General features: G+C 40.2%; 1 protein-coding gene across 2 annotated transcripts in view; it reads right to left on the bottom strand.

The window, feature by feature from the left end:
* Positions 1-973: 973 nt before the first annotated feature.
* Positions 974-16,609, bottom strand: part of LOC112217821 (S-adenosylhomocysteine hydrolase-like protein 1) — a 67,518-nt gene continuing 51,882 nt past the window's right edge. For both annotated transcript variants that reach the window (XM_024378380.2, XM_024378390.2), the window contains 12 exons: positions 11,598-11,692; positions 11,350-11,456; positions 11,128-11,244; positions 8,334-8,397; positions 7,459-7,547; positions 7,023-7,093; positions 6,720-6,814; positions 6,442-6,540; positions 6,290-6,358; positions 2,446-2,524; positions 1,943-2,063; positions 974-1,725 (listed from right to left, as the gene is read on the bottom strand). In XM_024378380.2, the coding sequence (XP_024234148.1) occupies positions 1,719-1,725; positions 1,943-2,063; positions 2,446-2,524; positions 6,290-6,358; positions 6,442-6,540; positions 6,720-6,814; positions 7,023-7,093; positions 7,459-7,547; positions 8,334-8,397; positions 11,128-11,244; positions 11,350-11,456; positions 11,598-11,692 (1,013 nt within the window). In that variant the 3' untranslated portion in view covers positions 974-1,718. The remainder of the gene's footprint in view (positions 1,726-1,942; positions 2,064-2,445; positions 2,525-6,289; positions 6,359-6,441; positions 6,541-6,719; positions 6,815-7,022; positions 7,094-7,458; positions 7,548-8,333; positions 8,398-11,127; positions 11,245-11,349; positions 11,457-11,597; positions 11,693-16,609) is intronic.

Raw genomic sequence — 16,609 nt, 5'->3', positions numbered from 1 at the left:
TCCAACAATGTCCTTCTCACACATATGTCCTTGGTTGTAATGCTCAACAGCTTTAAGTAGTGCAAAGAAGAAAGCGCTTTATCTCACAGTTGCATCAGCTAATATATATACAAATAAAACAGTATCTGTTTCACACAGCTAAAATGGAAGGACAGAAAACACTGAAAATTGTACACACAGATGTGGTCTGTATTCAACCGACTCAGTGTCCCATGTTACCAGACCAGAGTGACAGTGCATGTCATTTTAAATGCACCGGTAATACATACAGATTATTTACCCTGTGTAATATTCATCAGCAGGTGGAACTAAAAAACAACATTACTCAACTGAATAACCACTCTCCTTATGAAGTAGACCTTTCAATGTGATGGTGAAATGAAAACAGGCAAGTATGGATGCAGAGAACAGACAGAAGGACAACATGGTGATCAGGAACGTTAAGTGAAAAACATTCACATCACACAAACAGGGATACTAGTTACTACTAGTAATAACAATACTAAAATCAGCCAACTACTGTATTTAAAAAAAAAAATCACGTCAATAAACCTAATTCCACATTGTTTAGACCAGGAATGGAGAAATAGCAATGCACTATTGTCCTTGTAAGTCTGATAAGACTCCTACAATGCAAAACATTCCAGTATTATTACCATATTACCATGTGAGACTCAATCAAAACCAGTGCCAGATTGGATAGTCACTCTTCTGGTTGCACATACCTTTCTGTATATTACACTTATAAATGTTGTTAGTGAAGATAATTGCATTTCTGTACTGTACATGCACACATGTACTATTCAAAGAAAATCATATACTGTATGTCTGCCCTTTAGTCTATTCATTTAAAAAAAAAAAAATTAACCTTTATTTAACTAGGCAAGCCAGTTAAGAACAAGTTCATATTTACAATGACGGCCTAGGAACAGTGGGTTAACTGCCTTGTTCAGGGGCAGAACGACAGATTTTTACCTTGTCAGCTCGGGGGTTCAATCTATCAACCGTTCGGTTACTGGCCCAAACGCTCTAACCACTAGGCTACCTGCCGCCCCAATACAGTACAGTCAGTACAGGTACTCATATTTTCAATAAAACCTCAGTTCTGTTTCAGAGGAAGAGAGATAGAGATCAGTAAAATGACAAGCTGGAAGTAAACATCTCTATGGGTATACACATGGTCCAGCAGGAAATGTGACAATGCCTTTAAATGGGACATTGAGGTTGAGTCTTTCTAGTGTGGAGGCCATTTCTCCCTGTTCCCTTGGCTGGAATGTAATTATTTGAGAAGAGCGACATCAATGCAGACAGAAAATATAAATCTCAATTACAACAATCCCCTTCCCTACACAATCAATTGGCACAATAATAAAGATCTATCAAACTACAAATAACACATCAGAAAAATGTCTATTCTACTGGAGAGTGGGAATGAAATCAGACGTGTATATAAATATCTCAAGCAGACAGCTGAGTTTAGGTGCTGTACTTTCAATTGGTCATTGATGCCCAGTGGGGTCCTGTATGTTGGTTTGTTAGAGTGTGTATTTACAGAACTAATGGTGAAACTAAACACACAAAACAGCAAGTGAAACAGGGTAACACCTACTGTAGAAAATGAAGGAATAGGAGCTTTATACATATATATATATATTTCATTATCTTATCCATGCCTTGTCCAAGTCAAGGAGTGCAGAGTTGTGGTCCGTTCATGCAAGCTAATACCTATGAATACCAAAAATGAAAATATTAGTCAAATGTATGTACTGTTATAAAAACCTTCACTTAACTTGATTGTACCAATAAGAACATTTGTTGTGGCTGTGGGGGATGATGTTGTTGTGTTGTGGCTGTGGGGATGAAATGCAAAAATGAAGATAAATCTGACATAAATCTGATATTTTGGTGACATTTAAAGGGATGTTAGCAGGGAAATGTGTACCTGTAGTAGTTGGGTTTGAATGGGCCATTCTTGTTGAGGCCCAGGTACTTGGCCTGCTCATCTGAGAGCTCCGTTAGGTGGGCATCAAAGGTGGACAGGTGCAGGCTGGCAACATACTCATCTGAGACAATCACAACATACATACAATTATAGAAGTAATAAGCAATGTTTTTATAATTGTATTCAACAAATATTTGTGTCTGTATGCTTGAATACCAAATAAAAGTTACAGAATTGATTTGTAATGTCTCATTCCCATCACCAGATGGCATAAGTAGGGCCTCAGAGACTAGTGAAAGTGGTTTGCACAGCTTGTCCAAAACAGGCATTTGTGAAACAGTATTATGTCCACAGAGACAGGGATAAAACAGCTAAAGCAGGAATTGTGTTGTGTAGCTAGCTAGATCATAACATAATTATAACTATCACTAAAGACATTATTTATCTGTATTTCCTTGTAACGCACCAAACATGGCAGGGTATAAGGGCTGTCCATTACTCACCCATCTTCTTGGGAAGCAAGTAGACATCCTGTTTGTAGCGGCCCTCTGGAGCATTGTACAGCTCAATAAGAGCCAGAGCCTGTTGGAGAAATGAAGCACAATACACAATCATGAGTATACACACAAACTCAAGAATAGATGGGTCGTTACAACAATTAGGTGCCTTTTGATTTGTGTAACTACTTTTGACTTCACGTTATTTAAACCGTGTCATAAAGAAACATGTTCAACGTCATAAAAAAACACGTTATTTTATTAAATGTTTTTGTAGTTGTTTCTCTGTAATACTACTAGTCACCTAGCAATTTTATGAAGTTGGCTTTAGCCCAGATAGCCTGAAATGTAGCTAGTTATCAATCAAGTTAGAGTAACTAGCTTGTCTAACTATCTTAGCTGGCATGCCTGCTGGCAAGGTTGGTAGAGTTTAGAAAAGTAAGCAATTACTACATGTACTGAAGACTCACATAACTTTCAATCTTTTACCCATTGTTTACCAGTGATGCAGAGAAGCATATATTGTTTATTTAAACAAATTACCATCAGGCAGGAGGATACAGACAGCTCAAGAGGTATGCTTAGATATACAGAAAATAAAACGTTTTTATATATTTATTTATTTATTTAATTTGTACATATGATCATGGCTTTAGATTGCAGAAAAAAGCTATAACTTCCAGATGGGGGGCGAGCCCCTCTCCTGACCACACACCCAGACATCCTAACGTACCTTGTCCCCTTCCGATTTTTGGGGTGCATGTGTAACACTGGTCAACTAATGTTGAACACTTATCGTTACTAGTGAGATTCCAGTAACCAATCATATTATACTATATTGCTATTGATATTTAAGTTGACAGCTATTACAAATCAGCTGTCAGAAGCTGCATGACAGGCAGTTTATTTTGAGCCAATCAAAACTCAATATTCTCTTAGTCCCTCTCCTAACCTCACGTTATACACCAGTCGGCGCCAACATGCTGAGAAAAAAAGAGCTAGAACGGAACGTGAAGAGCTACTGCCATTCCATAGAAGAAAAACTAAGTTAAAAATCAAGTTGTATGAATCTGAACTAAAAGGAGAGAACTGGATATTAACACTCACTTCTATATACAAACGTACTGTGAAGGGATTGAGGGAAAGATTGACGCCAGGATTTGGTCAGGTTTTTTGAGTATGGATTCAGTTCCACCAAGGATGGCGAGCCGCCGAACCCAGGACATCGATAAGAAGATTTGAATGCAAAGATTTATTTTCCTTGGAGAACACTAAATTTGCACTGCCATACTACGGTGTGATAGGATTTTTCTTGCAAGACATTGCAGTGGGATTGTTATAAGCACATGCTACACTTAAACACCTTACAGTGTTTATTGATAGGCACAGTCACTCACATTGATTCCATCGTAGTGATTTATAAGTCAGTATTTGGGAATTGGTTTGTGTTTTTCTGTGGATTCATGTTTATTGTATTGCTATTGAACATTGACATCAGAGATTCTCAGATTAAGATAGAGTTGGGTGCACCCTAGCAAATTATAGGCAGGATATATGGCCGATATCTAAGTCTATTGTACTATTGAAGTATTTCAATCATATTGAACTCTGTCACGACTTCTGCCGAATTGTTTATTTTAGTGCTTGTGCACGTTCCCCGTGAGCGCACAACGGGTTATTTTGTGCCCATTTATCTTGTTGCAGTTGGTTTTGCTTAATAAATATCGGGTTATTACCCAGTTCTGCTCTCCTGCGCCTGACTTCTCTGCCGCCAATTACGCACTCCGCTACAAGCTCATTGAAGCTCATTTCACATATCAATATTTACTCAAGGTGATACATTTTTTTGTAAGTATTTTTTATTTACAAATACAAGCCAGCATTCTTTTCCTAAATTATTCAGTTGTGTGGTTTTCAATTCACCCGAACCTAACTGGTCCAATAGAGTTTAATCTTGAACATAGTGTTAAGCAATTCTTACACATAATGCCCCTGGATGGGGGTAACTTGTTGATGCACAAGGTGCTTAAGTTCAGAATGGCTGTCAGTCAAAACCCATACAGAGTTTTGAAGCAGAGACCCTGAACTCTGACATCAAGTATAGCATGTTACTGTACAGCCACTGCATTCCAATTATCAGTGTCCAAATCTGCCATTTTCAAACTGTTTATGGGTATGAGTGTACAGGGCTACATGAAAAAATTACTACAGTAAGTGTCAAATAAAGTAACAGGGTTGACGACTTAATCTTAAATCGGCCATGAATCCCCTTGTTACAGGGGAAATGGAAGCTTGTTGTGTGCAAAAGGGAGGGGCAATTAAATGCAAGCTTCACAATTTTTGTTTTTATTGCTAAAACATGTCAAGCCTCTCTCTGTGGCAAAGGGAAATGGGGATACCTGGGGTAACAGGCAGGGTTGATGTGGTATGCCCCACCAATAAACATCAGAAAATGGCCATAAAGAGTAGAACCAGCTCACTTGCTTTTACACTACGATCCATTATTACATGTTCAATGTTTCTTTTGAAAAAACTTTTTAAAGGAACAGTTTCATCATATTAAAACGAGAGTTCTGTGCACGTAACAGGGTTTACCTTAAAATGAGGGACAGGGTTGTTGTTGTTTTTTTAATCTTAAAATGAATCACTAATCACATTTAAAAAAAATAATCTTCAGAAATGACCTTGTCAGAGCAACAAAATAATTAGGGCTTTACAATGATGGTGAATAACGTTGGGATTGAGTGGGTTAAAAACTTCCTAGAAGTCACCAAAGATGCTATATACAGTAGCAATATGTAACTTTTTGGGATACCTAACCAAATTCACGTAGAAAAGTGAGTTATAGATCTGTCATTCTCATTGAAAGCAAGTCTAAGAAGGGTTTACATGTGCGTTATATATATGCTTCCCGTTCTTAAGTATTTTACTTTCGGGTTTGTACACCAGCTTCAAACAGCTGAAAATAAATTTAAAAAATGTTGGTTATGGAAAATATATTTCACAGTGGTTTAGATGGTAAAGGCGTGGCCATGCACACCTCCAACTCAATCATCAAGTTTGCAGACGACACTACAGTGGTAGGCTTGATTACCAACATGACGTGAAGGCCTACAGGGAGGAAGTTAGGGCCCTCGGAGTGTGGTGTCAGGAAAATAACCTCACACTCAACATCAACAAAACAAAGGAGATGATCGTGGACTTCAGGAAACAGCAGAGGGAGCACCCCCCCTATCCACATCGACAGGACAGTAGTGGAGAAGGTGGAAAGTTTTAAGTTCCTCGGCGTACACATTATGGACAAACTGAAATGGTCCACCCACACAGACAGCGTGGTGAAGAAGGCGCAACAGCGCCTCTTCAACCTCAGGAGGCTGAAGAAATTTGGCTGGTCACCAAAAACACTCACAAACTTTTACAGATGCACAATCGTGAGCATCCTGTCGGGCTGTATCACTGCCTGGTACGGCAACTGCTCCGCCCACAACCGTAAGGCTCTCCAGAGGGTAGTGAGGTCTGCACAACACATCACCGGGGGGAAACTACCTCTACCCCTCCAGGATACCTACACCACCCGATGTCACAGGAAGGCCAAAAAGATCATCAAGGACAACAACCACCCGAGCCACTGCCTGTTCACCCCGCTATCGTCCAGAAGGCGAGGTCAGTACAGGTGCATCAAAGCTGGGACCGAGACTGAAAAACAGCTTCTAAATTCAGGCTGTAACAACAAAATGTGGATAAAGTCTAGGGGTATGAATAATTTCTGAAGGCAGTGTAAACCCACAGACTGCTATCTGCAGCACTACTCTAGCTGCTTGTTAGCTACTGTGGGGAGTGTCTGTATTACCTGGGTCGTGGCAGTGATTGACAGGACGAAAGTAGGAACTGTGGAGCAGCTGAGGTTCAGAAGACGACCCTAAGGGAGAGAAACATTTTATTTGCTATGTGGTAGTATATGTGTATGTATGTGTGTGTGTGTGTGTGTGTGTGTGTGTCCACCTCGGCCAGCAGGATGACCCTCTTGCCATCAGGCCAGATGACATGGTCCACCTGAGAGCGCACTCTCTCCCAGGTCAGCTCTGGGGTCCGCAGGCTCGCCTGGGGAGCAGGTCACACAGATCAGCAGACCAACACACTATGCACTCTCAAGCACACTACTAAAAGTCTTAATATGAAGTACATTTTAAACAATCATGAACTTCATTTTCCCTGGAAAGGCTCTGTTGATTTTTACGTTCTACTGTAGTCACAAATTGTGTTGTGTTAAAGTTCCTCACCACGTCAATCTCAGTGTTGGAGTGTCCCATGTTGCACACGATGGAGCCGTTCTTCATACGGTCCAGCTGGTCCCTAGTCACCACGTTCTTATTCCCTAGGAGACCACAGGAAAAACACCAGTCTAAAACTTCCAACAAAATTCTCTCGATTAGATGATACAGAGGGCCATGTATGTATGTCAATGCATATATTGATCGTGAGAGGCATGTACTGGAAGCCCATAGATTAATGTATTTCCATATAAAAGCAGTCCCCTGTACAGAAAGTTGATTACATAAGTAAGGTAGTTTGATGTTGTTTACCAGTGCATGTGATGATGATGTCCACCTGACGGATGACCTCATTAAGCTTGACCACCCTGAAGCCATCCATGCTGTTCAAACATGGGGAGAGACGGGTTAGTAAGAACAGATGGGGGTAGACAGGTGCTCTGCCTACAGTAGAGTTGGTTAGTACTGGTCTACGAGTGCCATTCAACTTATAAGGCTCTATTGTTGTATTTAAAAGGTTTAATATGCTGCCATCTAGTTTCTATCATGTTATCCTAATGATGAAAGCCAGTTCAGGTTTTCGGGTTTATATTTTGATGGAGAATTTCTGTTTCAAAGGTTTATCTTAGAGCAGGACAGAGAGACTCCTCTGTCCAGAGGGTTTTATGGTCTAATTCATGGTGTCATTTCTCTGGGTCAGCAGTGCTCTACATTTGGCACTTTCTGCTTCCAGTTTCCTGTCCCTCACCAGGCCTGCAGGGAGCAAATGGGATCAATCTCTGTGACGTAGACGATGGATCCCATGGCTTTCAGTGCGGCAGTGCAACCTTTCCCAACCTGCAGGGAGAGCATATCGCATTAGAATTACATAATATGATCACATCACATTGACCTCAATCAACAGAACAGGCCACAATGGACCCACAAAAGAACATGCATATCAGTAAACATTGACGTCCACATTAAAAACTCCATAGAGGCTTTAGACTAAATATACAATAACTTAGCATGACATGGCATTGAACTCTTCAGTATATAAATGTACAAGTATGTACTGTATAGGTGATTATCATTATACAGAATGCACATATTTTTTATAGCAGGTTTAGCATAGCCAGCACAAACACAGTCTCTTCAAACATAACTACATATACAATATGAAAACCCTGTGATGGAAATAAAAAATGTGTGCTATTCTAATAACCAATTTCTGTGTTCATTCAAGTGACTGATTGAACGAATCCTCACTAACAGTATCTGCAATTTGGCAGTACGCCCAAAACCTTTTTTAGAGAAAGGAATATCTCAGTTTTAAGGTCTCAGCTTAGAGAGAAGAAGCATTATGAGGTATTGGTATGTCACATGCATGACCCAGTATTGGTCGATAACATGAATGAAGCAAATGTTAATGATTAATTAATTATAAATAAGCTAAATCATGCAAATATAACTTGTCTGTATATAAGAGAACTAACGGAACTGCCCCGGGGGGAGCAACGGAACGACATGTGTACTTTGCATTGCGTTAGTTGGAACCTCTCCAGCGCGCTGATAATAAAGAATAATGCATTTTGGATTGACTTCCGAATGTCCCTGTGTAGAATTTCCATGACACCCCCTTACCTCGCCATAACCACAGACAACCACCTGCTTTCCTCCAAACATCACGTCCGTGGTCCTCTTCAGGCTGCAGACAGAAACATGGAGATAGAGACAGGGGAAACTTTAAGATACAGGAAGTTGGCCTTTCTATGTTAAGTTGAAACTCCAGAAAGAGTGAAGTGGGCAGTAGCAGTCCATAAAAGCAATTTCCCAGGCCACTGGATCACACAGGCCATGTTGTTAGCCTGATGTATTGGCCTATTGTGTGTGTGTGTGTGTGTGTATATATATGTATGTATGTATGTATGTATATATATATAAATAACTCACACACACACACATATATATACACATACAGTACCAGTCAAAAGTTTGGACACACCTACTCAATCCAGGGTTTTTCTTAATTTATACTATTTTCTACATTGCAAAATAATAGTGAAGACATCAAAGCTATTGAATAACACTTATGGAATCATGTAGTAACCAAAAAAAGTGTTAATCAAAATAGATCTTATATTTGAGATTCTTCAAAGTAGCCACCCTTTGCCTTGAGATGGTTTGGGATGTGTTGGACCGCAGAGTGAAGGAAAAGCAGCCAACAAGTGCTCAGAATATGTGGGAACTCCGTCAAGACGGTTAGAAAAGCATTCCAGTTGAAGCTGGTTGAGAGAATGCCAAGAGTGCAAATTTGTCATCAAGGCAAAGGGTGGCTACTTTGAAGAATCTAAAATAGAAAACATATTTTGATTTGTTTAACACTTTCTTGGTTACTACATGATTCCATGTGTCATTTCATAATTGTGATGTCTTCACTATTATTCTACAACGTAGAAAATAGTAAAAATTAAAACCCTTGAATGAGAGCGTTCAAACTTTTGACAGGTACTATATTTGAGATATATATTTACAGTATTTGATCCACAAAAAAATCAGATACATAGTTAAATATTATATATACAGTTGAAGTCAGAAGTTTACATACACTTAGGTTGGGGTCATTAAAACTCATTTTTCAACCACTCCACAAATGTCTTGTTAACAAACTATAGTTTTGGCAAGTCGGTTAGAACATCTACTTTGTGCATGACACAAGGCATTTTTCCAGCAATTGTGTGCAGACAGATTATTTCAGTTATAATTCACTGTATCACAATTCCAGTGGGTCAGAAGTTTACATACAGTAAGTTGACTGCCTTTAAACAGCTTGGAAAATTCCAGCAAATGGCTTTAGAAACTTCTGATAGGCTAATTGACGTAATTTGAGTCAATTGGAGGTGTACCTGTGGATGTATTTCAAGGCCTACCTTCAAACTCACTGACATCATGGGGAAATCAATTGTAGACCTCCACAAGTCTGGTTCATCCTTGGGAGCAATTTCCAAATGCCTGAAGGTACTACGTTCATCTGTACAAACAATAGTATGCAAGTATAAACACCATGGGACCGCACAGCCGTCGTACTGCTCAGGAAGATGATGCATTCTGTCTCCTAAAGATGAACGTACTTTGGTGTGAAAAGGGCCAATCAATCCCAGAACAACAGCAAAGGACATTGTGAAGATGCTGGAGGAAACAGGTACTCACTGCCTCTTTGCTTGACATCATGGGAAAATAAATAAATTGTTGACCTCCACAAGTCTGGTTCATCCTTGGGAGCAATTTCCAAATGCCTGAAGGTACTACGTTCATCTGTACAAGTATAGTATAAACACCATGGGACCATGTAGCCGTCATTCCGCTCTGGAATTAAATGCGTTCTGTCTCCTATAGATGAACATACTTTGGTGTGAATAGTGCAAATCAATCCCAGAACAACAGCAAAGGACCTTTTGAAGATGCTGGAGGAAACAGGTACAAAAGTATCTATATCTACAGTAAATCAAGTCCTATATCGATATAACCTGAAAGGCTGCTCAGCAAGAAAGAAGCCACTGCTCCAAAACCACCATAAAAAAGCCAGACTATGGTTTGCAACTGCACATGGGGACATAGATCGTACTTTTTGGAGAAATGTCCTCTGGTCTGATAAAACAAAAATATAACTGTTTGGCCATAATGACCATCGTTATGTTTGGAGGAAAAAGGGGGAGGCTTGCAAGCCGAAGAACACCATCCCATCCGTGAAGCACGGGGTTGGTAGCATCATGTTGTGGGGGTGCTTTGCTGAAGGAGGGACTGGTGCACTTCACAAAATAGATGGCATCATTAGGCAGGAAAATTATGTAGATATATTGAAGCAACATCTCAAGACATCAGTCAGGAAGTTAAAGCTTGGTCGCAAATGGGTCTTCCAAATGGACAAGGACCCCAAGCATACTTCCAAAGAAAATTTGTGGGCAGAACTAAAAAAGCGTGTGCGAGCAAGGAGGCCTACAAACCTGACTCAGTTACACCAGCTCTGTCAGGAGGAATGGGCCAAAATTCACCCAACTTATTGGGGGAAGCTTGTGGAAGTCTACCCGAAATGTTTGATCCAAGTTAAACAATTTAAAGGCAATGCTACCAAATACTAATTGAGTGTATGTAAACGTCTGGCCCACTGGGAATATGATGAAATAAATAAAAGCTGAAATAAATCACTCTCTACTATTATTCTGACATTTCAACTTAAAATTAAGTGGTGATCCCAACTGACCTAAGACAGGGAATTTTTACTAGGATTAAATGTCAGGAATTGTGAAAAACTGAGTTTAAATGTATTTGGCTAAGGTGTATGTAAACCTCCGACTTCAAGTGTATGCACAAAGAGCAGTGAGGTGTCGAAGCGAGGGAACATTCACTTGTATGCTTGAAAGGTACATTTAACACCTACCCATCCAAGATAGACTCTCTGCAGCAGTAGAGGTTGTCAAACTTCTGCTTTGTCACAGAGTCATTTACATTCATGGCTGGCACACACAGCTTGCCTGCTTTGGACAGCTGGTACAACCTTTAAGGCAAAGAGAAAGTAACTAAGTAACTAAGCTCAGAGTTACCTGTTGGTCTTATGAACATGTATGATTGAGAATGTATTTTAAATCAGAAATAAAACCACCTGTGGACCCCAGTCACACTCTCCTCCACAATGCCCCTGATCTTCTTGAAGCCGTTGGGGTATTTCTTATACACCCAGTGAGTCAAGTCCCCTCCGTCATCAAGGATCTACCACAGACACAGCAAGAAGAGATAACATTCTCAACAAACAGTGACAACACGCAAACACATATCAGTAACACAAAATGGTCAACAAGGGCGTTTGTCTTGCTGTTAAAGGAGGGTAATTGACAAGAGTTCTATGGGTACCATGTTAGGCTGCCACCCCTCCATGTTGATGCACTTGTTGATACACCACCAGAAGTCATCCTCCGATTCCCCCTTCCAGGCAAAAACAGCCACACCTGCAGAAATGACAAGGTAGTTGGGGGAATAAAAGGGGTTTAGAAATTACAATATTTCTCCAGATCAGACATATGTCGCAACAAATATAGAAGCTAAGGCCCTTTTTAAACAGCAGCACAGGGTCCTGAGCCATTAACAAGACCCTTCATTCTAGAGAGAGCAGAACCAATGACGTTTGAACACACGGTGCTTGATGTCCGTATAATCTGTTGTAAAGTCATTAATATAACGACCTGCAGCTTAACTCTAGACATCTGGACCTGCACAACGGTCCAACCACAACACCAAAGAGCCTAGAACAGCCCCTGCCTCTGTAGGCTCCTCCAGGTAGACTTACATAACCCTGCTCACTAAACACCAGGGCCGGGACGATACTCGTTGGTATCGTGGCAAGGAAACAAAACACAAAGTTGATTCAACTTCTTTAGGAAAACAGCCTTAATGTTGGAAACAAACATTATGTTGTCATCCAGAGTCACATGTATTTATTTTCCAAGCTATAGCACACAATAATTTACATACAGCAGGTTTTTAATGATCAAAGAGTAATGTCTGCTTCGTGTTTTAATTTTTGCCATGGAAAGAATATTGCAATTCTGGTCTCATCCCGGCCCTACTAAACACTTCAGCTCTCTACCATTAAAGCCCACTTCACACCCTCATAAATCACTCAGGAAACGGGTGTCAATAGCAGCCAGAACTACCAGTATTGACATCAGTATTGAACAGTCATGTAGGATTTAAGCTACACTAGTTTATCGGGGTTAGCTTCACTGTAGGCCTATTCACCTATACTGGTATGTGTGTCACTATACTGCTATTTGTGTCATGACCAATTGTCGTGAACTGACCTAACCATTGAGTATTTAACATTGTGTTATAAAGCCTGCATTATGATGTTATAAGCATGGCAGAAACAGAGGGCCTGAGTAAAGCCCTCCTTATGTTTATTTATTTATTTATGTGGATTAGCTTCAGCAGAAACAGCAGCTACTTTTCCTGGGGTCCACAAAAAAAAGAACAAGTAACAAAACACAGATAGATCCGGACAGTCACAAATTTAAAATATAAAAACAATACAACAACAAAAATGTGTGTTTGTCTCCCCTTACAGTCCCTGCCGTTCAATAAGATGTGGTTTATTAAGTTTTTTTAAAGATAATTTTGTTGTTTGCTTGAGTAAATGGAGATTTGAGTGTTGATAGCTACTTTGAGGTAAAATGTACTTACTATGACAGTAAAATGTGGTTTTCACATTGTGCCATCTTAAGATGAATGCACTAACTGTCAGTCTCTCTGGATGACTAAAATGTTAACTTGTGTCAAAAACGCAGAACATCTTTTTATAACAGACATGAATAATGGGGAGATGAAGAGTGTAAATAATTAAGATACCTTGATATTTAATCTAACGGGACCAACTGTTTGTTACCGTTTGTTGATCACACATTCCCTACGGAAGCTCTCATATGGGCAGAAAGTACGACAGTGCAGAAAATAGTGGGAAATGTTAGAGATATTTTGACCTGCATAGGCGAGAGACGTGCTTTGATAATGCAACCTATGGATTACAGAATAAAGTTAGGAATTTTCATGCGAGACAGGAGTCAGGATTTGGGGTTTCAGTGGAATTGGGACTAGATAGGAAAATAGTCTATCTCTAGGACAGGAGAACATAGCATTTTCCCTCAAGCCTCTGAATTGTTAACAGACTTAATGTCTGACAGAGATGTCTATGTAGTGAATTGTGCATAGGCCTATCAAATATGTGACTGTCTGAAGAGTCACGATGACAACTCAAAGAGGCACACATTATTTTATAGTCTATACCGTAAGGGTTTGCTGTAGGGTTTATCAAGTACATTTGGGTCAGGTGTCAATTATGCGTCTTCTTTGAATCTATGGTAACTTTGTGTGAAGTAAATACGCTGGGCTAAAGGCTTCCATGTGAAAACCTGTTTGGATAATGAGCCATTTTATTTTTTGCTAATCTGTTGCTGCGCATGTTGTGTATTTTGTGGCATTGCATTAGTGCCGACATTGGGGAAAATGTCAGTCATTTCCAGGTCGTCATTACATTTTTTCTGGAAATGTGAAGTGATCCCGGTTGCCCATGTTAATCCCTACTTGGTGGCCAACAGCAGCACCCCAAAAGAAGAGGCTTTAGATGAGGCAAGTGAATTTGCAACTAAAACAGTTCAACAACATCTGACATGAGATCCTCTCTAAGCTTTACTGGAATATGGCTCTGAATATATACAACACCCCATAGGCATTCCTGTCTTTTCTGTAGATGTACAAGGATATGTCTGTTCTTTAAACCAAGAGGGGATAATAAGCTAGGTCTCTTGTTTCTAAAGCTGTTATCCAGTGATTTTTAGGAGAGGACCAGACATCAGGTAATAACTGCAGCAGGACAGAAGGCCTTCTGGTAATTTCCACCCCAGAGAGAGCAGAGCAGGCAGGCCGAAACAGAAGCTGCCAGAGGACAGTTCCATAAAGACCAACTGTTTATTAGAAATAGATACTGTGACAGATGTCGCTTTACACAATGATGTGGGAAAGGGAGGGCTTACGTAAAAATATAATTACCAAAAAATAAAGTGGTACACAAAAAAAAACTATCCTAAGCCCTGCTATTGAATTGGAGGAGTGGGGAGATTTTGAAAGCTCTATGATTATTCTGCCATGCTACTCATCCCATATGACCATACAGCTAGAAACATGTTATACAGTACCTGGGCTTAGAACCTCTATTCTACTGACAGTTTTTTCTTAGTTAACCTCCTATCTAGTCCTCAAATCCCTGCATCTTTCTCTGTGTGTACAGTGCATTTGAAAAGTATTTTTCCACTTTGTTAGATTAGAGTTATTGTAAAACATATATCTACACACAGTACCCCATAATGACAAAGCGAACACAGGTTTAGAATATTTTCAAACAGAAATACCTTATTTACATAACTATTCAGACCTTTTGCTATGAGACTCGAAATTGAGCTTAGCTGCATCCTGTTTCCATTGATCTTCCTTGATGTTTCTACAACTTGTTTGGAGTCCACCTGTGGTAAATTCAATTGATTGGACATGATTTGGAAAGGCACACCCCTGTCTATATAAAGGTCCTACATTTGACAGTGCATGTCAGAGCAAAAACCAAGACATGAGGTCAAAGGAATTGTCCGTAGAGCTTCGAGACAGGATTGATGGGAGAACTTTCCAGAAGGACAACCATCTCTGCAGCATTCCACCAATCAGGCCTTTATGGTAGAGTGGCCAGACAAAAGCCACTCCTCAGTAAAATGCACATGACAGCCCACGTGGAGTATGCCAAAAGGCACCGAAAGGACTCTCAGACCATGAGAAACAAGATTTTCTGGTCTGATGAAGCTAAGATTGAACCCTTTGGCCTGAATGCCAAGTGTCACATCTGGAGGAAACCTGGCACCATCCCTACGGTGAAGCATGGTGGTGGCAGCATCATGCTGTGGGGATGTTTTTCAGCTGTAGGGACTGGGAGACAAGTCAGGATCGAGGGAAAGATGAATAGATCAAAATAGAGAAGTCATTGGTGAAAACCTGCTCCAGAGGGCTCAGGTCCTCAGACAGGGGCGAAGGTTAACCTTCAAACAGGACCACGACACAGCAAAGACAACGCAGGAGTGGCTCGGGACAAGTCTCTGAATGTCCTTGAGTGGCCCCGCCAGCGCCCAGACTTGAACCCGATCGAACATCTCTGGAGAGACCTGAAAATAGCTGTGTAGTGATGCTCCCCATCCAACCTGACAGAGCTTGGTAAGATCTGCAGAGAAGAAATGGGAGAAACTCCCCAAATACAGGTGCTAAGCTTGTAGCGTCATACCCAAGAAGACTCGAGGCTGTAATCACTCCCCAAGGTGCTTCAACAAAGTACTGAGTAAATACCTTTATTTATTTATTTTTTATTTATCTAGGCAAGTCAGTTAAGAACAAATTCTTATTTACAATGACGGCCTACAACGGCCAAACTCAGACGACTAACTGTGCGCAGCCGTATTGAACTCCCAATCACGGCTTGTTGTGATACAGCCTGGTTTTGATATAACTTATGTAAATGTAATACTTCAGTTTTTTATTTCACTTTGTTATTATGTGGTATTGTGTGTAGATTGATGAGGAGAAAAAAACGATTTCATCCATAGAATAAGTCTGTAATGGAAAAAAATGTGTGAAAAGTCAAGGGGTCTGAATACTTTACAAATGCACTGTATATACCTACGTACAACTATCTATCTACTCCCTTCATCTGGTCAAGTCAGTAGGTTTCTGGCAGGCTTGCTGTATGTACGGTATGAACATTGCTGGCATAACTCACACGTAGAAAATGTCAACACTGCTGAGAGTGGGTCGTAAATGGTCAGAGGATACTGTGTTTGTAGGACAAGTTAATCAGCCCACAGCCTATGCACCAGTTCTTCTCCCAGCTTGTGCTGTGTGACTGGTGATATTTACTGTAATGCAATCTGAATCTGTTGTGAACTGCTCAGGCTAACAGGCTGTGAAAAGCAAAAAGATCCCGCTACGGAAACACATATACTTAACAAACACCCAGAAACCTAAGAGATATGCGTGTCTTGGTGCTGTAGTTCATTGACTAGAGGGCAAGTCTGATGTTCTCTGTGCTTTCCAGGACTTTATTGAGAACATCTCCAAAATGTCTCTTTAGTTTCAAACGCCACAGGGAAGCAAATCACCCCCAACATTTAGCCCGCTCATGTAATTAATTACATATTAATACGAGTTAATGTATATTATGCAGAAATAGCACCAATTAATATGAATGTGATGAAACACAACTTTCAAAAACCTCTTATGAAGTACAGTCAGTCTCTCATTCTGTTCCACATAGAAGCCATTACTGTAACAAAGCTGTAAAG

The sequence above is a fragment of the Oncorhynchus tshawytscha genome, linkage group LG02 (genome assembly GCF_018296145.1).
Source record: "Oncorhynchus tshawytscha isolate Ot180627B linkage group LG02, Otsh_v2.0, whole genome shotgun sequence".
Classification (NCBI taxonomy): domain Eukaryota; kingdom Metazoa; phylum Chordata; class Actinopteri; order Salmoniformes; family Salmonidae; genus Oncorhynchus; species Oncorhynchus tshawytscha.
This window is presented reverse-complemented; position numbering and strand designations above follow the sequence as displayed.